The following is an 11,990-nucleotide window of genomic DNA, read 5'->3' as shown; positions in this document are numbered from 1 at the left end:
GTGGAGAATGTTTTTTCTTTGCCTTAAGTGTACCATTCTGCCCCTGTCTTTCCTTGCCTGGAAAGTCTCTGCTTTCTTTGCTAGTTTTTACCATAGACCCTGCTTTCCTCATAAACCATAATATAGAAATGATATATACTTTTAAATTATTTATTCTGTTAACAAATTTCTATGTAATCTATTCTTAATATTAAAAGCATATTAGTTGAATTCTTTCCTATTTCTCTTAATAAAAGACCCTACAATAATTAAATGACTTTATGATGGTATATATTCTTTTGTGGTCTATAATAGACCCCAAAACCACGCATATATACAGCCCCACTTCTCCCTCCCAACCCTGCTCTTTACCCTCTCTTAAGAGATCACAGAGCATTCCCTTAAACTAAGGCTCTAGAAATAGTTGCAACTAGCTATAATTAGTGATGATATTAGTCTGATATCAAAAGATTTATATGCCCTGAACTACCATTAATCTGACTCTGGCTTACTCCTTAGACTAAGTTGAGCCTTGGTCTAATTTCTTCCCTAGTTTTGCTGAGATTTGTAGAGATTGGTAGCTTGTCCCCTCAATTTCTCAGTGGCCAAGCAGTGTGATGAAGTTCACTTGTAAGAAATGGACTTTGGAGTGTAGTGAGTTAGGCAAGGTCCGAAGAAGTATTTATTTAGTCTCTTTATTTTTTCACCTTCATTATTAAATATTGTTTAAAGGTGTCAGATACATGGCATTCCCCTGTAAAATGAGTGGGATAGAACAGATGAACATGGGACTTGGAGTTAGAAAACCTGGTTTGAATCCCAATTTTGCCACAGGCTAGCTATGTGACCTTAGTGGAAAGTCATTTAAATTATCTGAGTTTTAGGTTTTTTTCTCATCTATAAAATAGTGCAAATAATACCTGCACAAAGTTTTTAAGGAGCTCAAATGAGATAATATAATACTTCAATATAACAAAGCACTACATAACCATAAGGAACTGTTGTAATTGTTATTATTTAAAGAGCTACTCCTAGGGTTGTAGTAAGACACCATTAATATCATATGCCATCTATGCTGCTCTGCAAAGGACCTCATGGACCTCACATGCTCCCTGGACCACACTTTGACAACTGCTGCTATGGAGCAATAAGTCATTAGGTTGCCATGATTCTCTGCAGTAAAGTTAATTAACGTGCCTCAAGAGACAGTGATGTAGTAGCTTCACCAGCAACTATTGCTGAATCATAGCTTCGTCTTATTCTCTTCCAAATAAATGAAGTTGTCCAAGACTTTTATTATGTCTCAGAGGCTTGGTGTGAATGTTTATGTGTTTTTCAATCAAGCTCTTAGAATTCAATGATCGGGGAGGACTTGGTTTGTGCTCAGAATATATGGAGAAGAATGCAAACAGAAACAAGGGATGTTCTCCTCATTGACTGATTGCTTTGCCTCAGGGAGGATTTAAATATCCGAATTTGGCATCAGACTCCTGCTCAAGGTCAAGAAGATTCAGCTAGGAATAGCTCTGAAAGAGAAGGTGGTTCCCTCCTCACAGGTTTATACCATTTGGACATGCTAAAAACAGATATATTATTCTGGGGGAAAAGGGACATGTGGCATTTACTTTGAGCAAAATTATTTCTTCCCCCACACACTCAATAACGAGCTCACTGAAGGAGAGATCAGAATTCTGGAACAAAGTAAAAAATCTTATGCCATTAATTTTGCCTAGGAGGCAATGCTTATAACAGTTCATGGAAGTGGATAGCACAGGGATTCTTCACCATCCTCCCTTCCCTCACCTCTCCCAGAATTAACAACAGCACATCCATTTTCCACAAAAGGAAATAGGTCTCGAGGCAAGGCCAGCATCAATGTTTCTTGAAGCATGCTAATTAATCTTGCTACAGATTGTCATCACAACCTACAGATCTGTTGCTCCATAGCAGGAGTTGTCAAAGTGTGGTCCAGAGACCCCTGGAATCTGGATGTCTGTGAGGTCAGAACTCTATTCATAGAAATACTGGCATTTAAATTTTGAATACAATAAATATCAGCAGATATAACCCATACAAACAAAAAGGCTTGTGGGATGGAGGGGTGCTTCAATAATTTTTAAGAGTAAAAAAGGGTCCTGAGATGAAAAAGTCTGAGAATCTTTGCTCTACAACTGATAAATAGGTTTTCCCACTTTTATCCAAAGCAAGTATGCCTAATCCCACGCCAAGGCCTGTTATGTAAGCTGTGAAACATGAGTACACTTATTCCCCACCCTGAGTTGAAACTATATCTTTAGTCTTGACATACACACATCCACCATGACATGTTCCCTAGGACCAGTATGTTTGTATGTTTAGCAGCTCTAAAAACAAACTCTACTGGCAGACGTGGGGCTGCCCCCAGGAACTCACATCCCAGTGGTGACACAGTATGGTACTGAGGTAAGCATCGTACTACCACAGAGAATGACTGTGTGATACTCTTTGGCCCTAATAAACTTTGGCCTAGTCTAAAGATCTTTCCTCCGGCCCATTGGTCTCTGCCCCATTCAGAGAGAGGCTCCATCTTGTCTTCATAAATGGGAGGCAGGAGAATAGAAGGAAATTCCCAGGAATTTAAACAATTCCTGAGATGAGGCATTGTCTAGCCACCGGAGCCTCCCAGTGTATCCCACTGGCCTTCATAAGTAACTTGCAGACAATTCATAGCTTCATCTCTTCTCTTCCAAATAAATGGAGCTGTCCAATAAAGGAAAGTTCTGAAAAAATGGCGAATCCTTGTGACCCACAAAGGCATAAAACACACAGGAAAAAGAAGGTGAAAAGAAAAGAATCACAAGGAGATGCTGGATTTCTGCCATGAAGCATGGGACACAGATGGCAAGATACCCTCCTGAGAAAAATTCTGCAGCAGAAGTCAAGGGAAGCATTGGGCTGGTAAGATTGACCCCCATGAAGAAGTGCAGCATGAAAGTGCAGGAGGGAGAAAAGTCCGCCCTCTAAGAGTTTCAACCATGCTCTAACCCAGCTGATCTCAGCTAGACTTGCTATACAGTTCCTTTCTGGAGGCATGAAGGCTTTCTAAAGATAAGCCATCCAATGAAGAAAACACCAGCTAGGACCAGGGAGAAGAGGACCATGAGGAAGACATACGTCGAATGGGAGAGAGGTGGATACAAAGGCTGCTCTGCTGGGATCATGTTGGTCAAGTTCAGCATGTAACCCAAGGTCCATCCAGCATCACTTCCACTGATCTGGAAACAAACAGGGAAGAGGGGTGGAACAATAAGGAAATTTTATTATTCAAGGTTTGATTTAAGAAAAGATAAAACACCAAGATCTTTCTGTACTGATCATTAAACAACCTTATCCACATTTATAGGCAGAGGCTATAAATTATTATGTTATACTATTATATATAATAAATTATTCTATTACATTATAGCTAGAGACTGTTCATTCATTCATTTAATAGGCATTTATTAAATAACTACTGTTTGTATGAGTGGCTTCTGAGGAAAGATGGTTTAGATGAAACATAATCCCAGTAACATTTTCTAAGCTTACAAATTTTATATTCTTAACTGTCTATGTTGATTTAAAACAAGTAGATAGTAACAAGGGATTAGAAAGTAAGGATTAGGACTTTATGACCCTAGTGAGTCTCAGCAGTGAGTCTTAGCAGCAATCCAAAATACTTTCTCACTTAGGAGAATGGAAGGTCAGGCTCCTTGGAATTGATATTCTTGGTTTGGGGTGCTTGACTCCTCTGGCCCTCTGGCATTCCTCTTTATGCTATACTCTGGACTTTCTCTGCCAGGTCACCTTCAATCCCTGTCTCCCCAATTCTTCCTTTTCCAGTTTTCTTCTATTTGCTGCCTTCCTCCATTAAAATGTACGTTCCTTGAGGGCAGGAATTGTCTTTTTCCCAAAGCTTAATGTAATGCCTGGTACCAAGTAAATGCTTCCTAATAGGCCCTTCAAGCATCTTGATAGTTCTGGACATTTGCCTGTGACCACTCAATGCCTAATGTAAGTTAGCTCAGGACTCACTAGCCTTTGGACAACTAGTTATGATATGTTGAAGAAGTACACAGCCTCATTCTAGGAATGCTGGAGTATGTTGGAAGAGCAATGGAGATATGGTGATGTACTGCATAGAGTTCTTGATCATAACATGATTGGAGTTAGGATGGAAGCCAGAGGAGAGAGGGATATGTGTCTCTGGAAAAGTACACACACACACACACACACACACACACACACACACACACACACACACACACACACAAGATTCTCTTAGAGGCTTGGGGATTCTAGATACATGTAATGTACCCAGCAGTAACAGAACTATCAGACCCTCTCTGTAAGACAGCCATCGAACCTTTGATATTCCTGTGATGAAGGGACTTTTTAGCTCTTAAGTTAAAGTAACTACATTTATTTAAAGAGTTTTTTGTTTCATACGCTATAACAAACTGAGAATCTCAAAGAAATTGTTTCTTCTTGCATTTGTTGTTTGACTCTAATTTTTATCTTGAGTAATGTTTTACTTTTAAAAGGCTGTACTTTTCCACGAATGACTGCATTGGCTAATCTGGAAAGTGGCTAAAAGCATTATGATAATTCATAATTCAACAAAATATTTATTAAGCTTCTCCAACCTTGTATCGGGCACTATACATTAGGCTCAGGGATACAAAGCAAAGGTGGAATATATCCTATCCACAAAGAGCTTACATTCCATTAGAGAGTAACATGGGCATAGAAAAATAAAAACAATAAAGATTAAAAGGGCACTAGCAATTTAGGAAGATTTTATGCTTCCTCTTGAAAGGGGCACTTAAAGTGAGTTTTGAAGGAAGCTAGAAATTCCAAGAAGAGGAGGGGATGAGGAAGTACATTCTTAGTATGAGGAATAAAGGCATGGCAGTGGGAGATTGACCTTCAAGGAAGCAAATCTGACTGGCACGTCCATGAAGGAGAGTTAAGTACAAAAAGCCCAAAAGGTAGATTGAAGCCAGATTGTAGAGGCCTTTTGGGAATCAGGAGACCTTATTTCAAGTCCTAGTGCTGTCTAGTTGTAACAGAGTCTCACTTTTTGAATCCATAAAATGGAAATAATTATACATCCCTTACCTACTTCATAGGTTTACTGTGAACCCCAAATGTGACCATGATTTTGAAAGTGCTTTTACGGAATCATAAAGCACCTGATAGAGGGAAGGCAGCAGCTGGTGGTACCTTAGTGTACAAAGTGCCAGATCTGGATTTGGGAAGACCTGAGTTCAAATATAGCTTTAGATATTTACTAGCTGTTTGATCCTGGGCAAGTCACTTAAAATCTCTCTGCCTCAGTTTCCTCTACTATAAAATGAGGATAATAATATCATCTATCATCTAGAATTGTCATGAGGGTCAAATGAAATTATATTTGTGAAGTACTTCCGAGTACCTGAAACATGGTAGGTTTATCTTTCTTTTCCCATTAGATCATATCTATCTTGAGAGTTACTACTGTCTTATGTCTCTATTTGTATCCCCAGTGCTTAGAAACCTTAGCACAGTGGCTAATGCAAAGTAAGTGTTTAAAAAATACTCATTGACTGATGGATTGATCTTGCTTAGGCCACAATACAGACAGATTGCTGGAGGAAAAACCTAGGAAGAGTTAGACAATATACCTGCTTTTGCTTAGAATAAAAAACAACAGCCAAATAGACAAAAAAAAATAGCCATCTAGAATGGGCCAAACCATGATTTGGGTGATGCCCAAGAAAAAAAATCCATTTTTTAAAAATCCATAATTCCCCCCCCCCAAATCTCATTCTCCCCATATATATATATACTGATTACCTTGCCCATGAACTGAATATCTTTCCAGTTGTCCTCACTGAATCCATATCCTAGCCGTAGGAGGGTAAGAATGTAGGTTCCAGAGAAGCAATATTCACTGAGGTACTTTTCTTTGATGTTATGAAATTGTGTTTTTAGCTTTGAAAGGAAGAGAAGGAGAGTTTAAATTTTGACTATACAATAAACCTATCAAGAGAACTAGTTTCCAGGTTTAGTGCTGATCAAAGGTAAGGTAATAGGGATTACAGCCCCCAAATTAAGCAAACAGAAAGTCCCCAAACTCAGCTTTGAAAAGGGCAGAAGGCTGAGCTATGGAGGTTGGACTAGACTAGATCAAGGTAACCTTTTTTGTGACGTGAACTCCTTTGGCAGTCTGGTGAAGTTTTTAGACCCTTTCTCAGAATAATGTTTTTAAATACGTAAAATAAAAACTGAGGACTACAAAGGGAACCAATTATAAATATTCAAATACTTCTTTCCCATCCATATTCAGAGACCCCCTTGAAATCTACCCACAGACTACTTGAGGTCTGTGGTTCCTGAGTTAAAAGCCTCTAAACTAGGTCTAAAGGACTTTTTTAGCTCTCAATCTAAGGTCCTATCTCAGTTAGGAATGCAGGTGAGACTATTTTTCCATTGGTACAAGAGAATAGACCTTGGATCCTATTTATTAAGGATCCCTTTCTGTGGAGTCTAGAATTATTGCCTCGTTCTGTAATATTCCAGATTATCTGGAATAAAGGAAAAAGTATGAATTAATTGAGTCAACTGAAAATACAAATTCATATTTTCACCTCTTCCTTCACCAGACTTTTTTTTTACCAAATGTACTAAAAAGTAGAAAAATAAAAGTTGTTTTACCTGCTTTGATTTTTCTCTTACCAACTCTTATTAATAAGGGAGGAATTAGGAGCCATCAGGAATGAGAAAAGCCAAAGGCAAAGACAATTAAGACATGTACAGTTGAGAATTGGCTGTTCACCTGTCCAGAAGAACAGGGAGCTGGAATTCCCAGTGGGGAGATTTTAAGGACAATAGGAGAATCCTGACCCAGTTCAATGGGATATCAAAACAGGGGAATTCAAATCCAATTCTGCCACATTTTGGCAAATCTAGTAGAAAATCTAATGAGGGAAGTGGTTGAAAAGCAAGATTTTTTTTATTTTCAGAAGATTTCACTCATCTATACTTTCCTTCATTTCTCCAGATTACTGTCCCTACAGCGGTTTTTTCCAAACTGGAGTAAAAAATCAGCAGCAGCTTTTTGCTTGCCTATAGTTTACTGATCTTTGGATTAAAGGATGCCTAAGGTCATTTCTAGCTCTAATAGTCTGTTGCTCTGTCAAATAGTCATACAATTGCCTAAATCATCTATAAAATAATTATTATTGGCTATGGGACCCTGGACAAGTCATTTAACCTTCCTCAGCCTTAGTTTCATTATCTGTAAAATTAGAATAATACTACCTGTACTACTTCACTGGGCTGTTGTAACGATTAAATGACTTGTGTAAAGTGCTTTGCAAATCTTACTGTGCTTTAGAAGTATCTTACCTACCTCATCCCAGGGTTCAGAGCAGAAGTTTTGTATTTTGGTAATCATCTTTTCCAAAGAAGAACCTGGCTCAGTCAAGTTCAGGAAGTCCATCACAAAGTAAAAGGCAGAAAAGGCCTGAGAGAGGAAGAGAGAAAGAATGAACAAAATCCAACATGCCTGGCAAAAGGGAAAAATTCTCACGCCCAGAAGACTGAGATGCAATGAATGCCCAGTCTAAAATCTGAGAAGGTCACAGGGCATCGAGTCTTATTTCCTGTCTTCCTAAAAAGAACAGTGTCCCCCAGGGCAAAAAGAAATGAGAGGATTAGAAAACCTATTGGCAAGAAATCCAAAAGACTTCATTTAGTGGATAGGAAACTACAGGCTTCCAGAATGATATGGACCTTCAAACTCTAAGAAGCAAAATATAATGAAATGATCCCTCTCTGTGTAAACTATATATAGTAATTGCTATGACTATAATGTACATATGACATTTTAAAATTGTCAGGGGCCTTGAGTGGGATAAGAAAGAGTCCTATGAGTCAGCAAGCAGGACCTAGGGAATAGTTGCATGGAATGAATTTTTAATTCAATTTAATCCAACAAATATTGATCTCCTACTATGTGCAAGGTACTGTGTTCATGCTCCAGGATAGAAAGACTAGAAAAGAAATAGTCTTCTTCCTCAAGCAGCTTATATTTGCTTGGAAGGTGTTTTGCAAGCAAGTTCAAAGTAATTTAAAGAAAGAGAAAGTACACAAAAATGGGGACTGAGGTGGGAAGAATGAGGTTTTCTTAGAAAAGATACTATAGAGGTTTGCCATTTTCTTCCCCAGCTCATTTTACAGACAAAGAAACTGAGGCAGACAGGGAAAAATGACTTGCCCAGGGTCACATAGCTAGTATTTGAGGTCAGATTTGAATTAAGGAAGATGAGTTTTCCAGACTCCAGGCCTGGCTCTCTATCCTCTGTACCACCTAGCTCCTCAGAGTCAGGAAGATGAGTTCCAATCTAGCCTCAGACATTTACTAGCTCAATGATCCAAGGCAAATCCATTAACTTCTCTTTACTTCAGTTTTCCCATCTGTAAAATGAGGATGATAGTAGCACTTTCTTCCTGAGGTTGGTGTGACGTTAAAATGAGATAACATTTTTAAAGCAATTTTTAAGCACGAAATGCTTAAAAGCTATAAATGCTAGCTATTACAATTAGCAGTCTCCCTGCACATTATATAAAGAAAATAATACATTCAGCTAAGGAAAGATTTGCCTTCTCTGATTGAAAACTATGAATCACCGTATCTCCAATTGTATACTCAACAGTGTAGAGATAAAATGTTTCAAGTTAAAAATTTCCAATTAAACATCAACCTGGAAATCTTGAAAAGAGTAAGAGATTAACAAAATTAACAGTTAAAAAAACCCATTAAACTAATAAATAAAACTAGGAGCTAGTTTTATGAGAAAAAAAGCATGGAAATCAGTATGGTAGAAACCAGGTAGAGATTAGTATTTCAAACCGTATACTAAAATAAGGTCAAAATGAGTATATGATTTAGCCATAAAGGGTGGAACTATAAGTAAATCAAGGGAACATAGAATAGTTTACCTATCAGATCTAAACAGAAGGGAAGAATTTATGACCAAACAAGAGATAGAGGGCATTACAAAATGTAAAATGAATAATTTTTATTATATTAAATTTAAAAGGTTTTGTACAAATAAAACCAATTTGAGTAAGATTAGAAAGTAAACAACAAACTGTGAAAAATAATTTACAGGAAATTTCTCTGATAAAGGCCTCATTTCTCAAATATATAAAGAAAGAAGTCAAATGTATAAGAATACAAGTCATTGGGGGCAGCTGGGTGGCTCAGTAGATTGAGAGCCAGACCTAGAGATGAGAAGTACTAGGTCCAAATCTGGCCTCAGACACTTCCTAGCTGTCACTTACCCTTACCACTTTTCTGCCTTGGAACCAATACCCAGTATTGATTCTGAGACAGAAGGTAAAGGTTTAAGAAAAAAGAATATAAGCCATTCCCCAATTGACAAATGGTCAAAAGATACAAATATAAGCAGTTTTCAGTTGAAGGAATCAAAGCTATTAATTATATGAAAAAATCACTCTTGATTAGACATATAAATTAAAACAACTCTGAGGTACCACCTCATACCTATCAGATTAACCAATATGATGGTAAAGAAAAATTATAAATGTTGGAGATGTGGTAAAATCGGGACACTAATGCATTGTTGGTTGAATCATGAATTGACATAAACATTCTGGAGGGAAAATTTGGAACTTTGCTCCAAGGGTTAGAAAACTGTTCCCCTTTGGTCCAGTAATGTCTCTGTTAGGTATGTATCCTAAAGAGATTTAAAAGTTGTATAAAAATATTTATAGCAGCCCTTTTTGTGATGACAAAGAACTAGAAACAGGAGAGCTGTCTGTCAACTGGGGAATGGCTGAACAAATTGTGATATATGATGGTGATGGAATTCCATTGTGCTACAAGAAATGATGAGCAGGATGATTTCAGAAAAAGCTGAACCAATTTAGAATGAAATAAGCAGAACCAGGAGAACATTGTACACAGTACTAGCAATATTGTATGATGATCAACTGTGAAAGACTTAGCTATTCTCAGCAGTACAATGGTCCAGGGCAATTCTGAAGGACTTATGATAAAGAATGTTATCCATCTCTAGAGAAAGAACTTGTTAGAGTCGGAGATCAAAACACACTATTTTTCACTTTAGTTTTTTTTTTTTTTGTATTTTTATTAGGGGTTTTGGTTTTATGTGAGAATTTTCTTATATCAATGACTGATATGGAGATATTTTTTACATGATAATATATGCATAGCTCAGATCAAATTGCATACCATCTCCAAGAGGGGAAAAATAGAGGGAGGGAGACAATTTGAATCTTCTAAGTTTGGAAAAGGTATATTGAAAATTATTACATGTAATTGGAAAAATAAAACATTTCTTAAAATGATGAGCAAGATGCATTTGGAGAATTCCGGAAAGACCTACATGAACTAATGCAAAGTGAAATGAGCAGAACCAGAACATTGTACATAGAAAAAGCAATATTGTAACAATGATCAACTGAATGACTCAGCAATATGATGATCTAACACAGTCTCAAAGGACTCATGATGAAAAATGCTATCCACCTCCATAGAAAGAACAAAGTCTGAATGCAGATAGAGGCATACTTTTTAAAAACTTTTCTTTTATTTTCATTTTTTGTTTGATTTGTGTTTTCTTTCACAGCATGACTAACATGGAAAGATATTTTGCATGACCATATGTTTTAACCTATATAAAATTGCTTGCCATCTCAATGATGGAGAAGAGGAGAGAGGAAAAGAGAGAACTGGAACTTAAAATTTTTTTAACTGTTAAAAAAAGTTAACACATGACATTAAAAAAAGAATTTTTTTAAAGGAAAAAATGAGATTTTTTGACAGAAACCATAAAGGAAAGTCTGGGAGTTCTGGGGTACAGAATTCCCCTGGGGCAAAGGGGACTTGGGGAAATTTCAGAACAAAATAAAAATAATTAAACCAATGCTCATATTAAAAAATAACAAAATAATATTTTTGACCCATGCATAATCCCATTTAATATTTCAAATAAAAAATAATGCTAAGGTTAAAATTCTCATCAAATGCCTATTTAAATTATTCAAAGTATAATTTAGGAAATGGTGTCCTAGAAGTAAATGAAGATGTCCCACCTTTCCCCAGAAACACACATAAATCCAAGGATTCCTAATCATTAATTGCAAACTGCTGCAAAAACATATTTGAATGATATATAATCATTACAAGTGCAAACAGAAGACTGGAGGTCTTAGATCTTAAGAGTCTAGAGGAAAACAAAAGAGTGGGAGCTAGAGAATAAGTAATGTAACATTATTATTCTCATTTAATAGATGAAGAAACTGAAAGTGTTGAGCTTAAAATATTTTGACAGTTAAAAATCACCAATTAAACATCAACTTGGAAACCCTGAAAATCAAGAGATTAATAAAATTTAAAGTTAAAAATACTCCATTAAACTAATAAAACTAGCAGTTAGTTTTATGAAAAAGAAAAAAAATGGAAAAGAGTATTGCAGAAACCAAGATAAGGTCAAAATGTAAGTATGTAAATGTAAGTCCAAGAGTAAGATTAAGTTGACTTGCCCTGGGTCACTTAATCAGTGTCAGAGGTATGAATGGAACTCAAGTATCTGCTGATTTCATGTCTAACACTTTCCACTAATCAATACCACCTTTCTATCCAAACTATCATACCTGTGATTTCTTATTGACAAAGCAACATTCTTGGTTAAATCCACATAATTTTTCCTGCCAGCAAAAGGACATATTTGACTGCTGGCATGACAACGTGTCCCTGGAACCTATTTCTCTCTGACTTAACAATTTGGCTTTCTGGTACTAACCAGGCTTGAATAAGTTTAGGTAATATAAACCAGTCTTCTCAGAGCCTGATCATTCTTGGATAAATTGGTTACCAGGTTTCTATAGTTCAGAGAACAAACATAGAATTTGGGGGGGGGGGGTCATCTCAACTTGTTTAAATGGAATTGTTTGGT

General features: G+C 36.7%; 1 protein-coding gene across 1 annotated transcript in view; it reads right to left on the bottom strand.

Annotated features, from left to right (window-relative positions):
* Nucleotides 1-2,853: 2,853 nt before the first annotated feature.
* Nucleotides 2,854-11,990, bottom strand: part of ENTPD1 (ectonucleoside triphosphate diphosphohydrolase 1) — a 31,414-nt gene continuing 22,277 nt past the window's right edge. Inside the window, exons 7-9 of the mRNA XM_044662646.1 lie at nucleotides 7,394-7,507; nucleotides 5,836-5,973; nucleotides 2,854-3,233 (exon numbers count right to left, since the gene is read on the bottom strand). Of these exons, the coding sequence (XP_044518581.1) occupies nucleotides 3,027-3,233; nucleotides 5,836-5,973; nucleotides 7,394-7,507 (459 nt within the window). The 3' untranslated portion in view covers nucleotides 2,854-3,026. The remainder of the gene's footprint in view (nucleotides 3,234-5,835; nucleotides 5,974-7,393; nucleotides 7,508-11,990) is intronic.

This window comes from Gracilinanus agilis, chromosome 2 (genome assembly GCF_016433145.1).
Source record: "Gracilinanus agilis isolate LMUSP501 chromosome 2, AgileGrace, whole genome shotgun sequence".
NCBI lineage: Eukaryota > Metazoa > Chordata > Mammalia > Didelphimorphia > Didelphidae > Gracilinanus > Gracilinanus agilis.
Note: the sequence above shows the minus strand (reverse complement) of the source record. Positions and strands in the feature narration are given on the sequence as shown.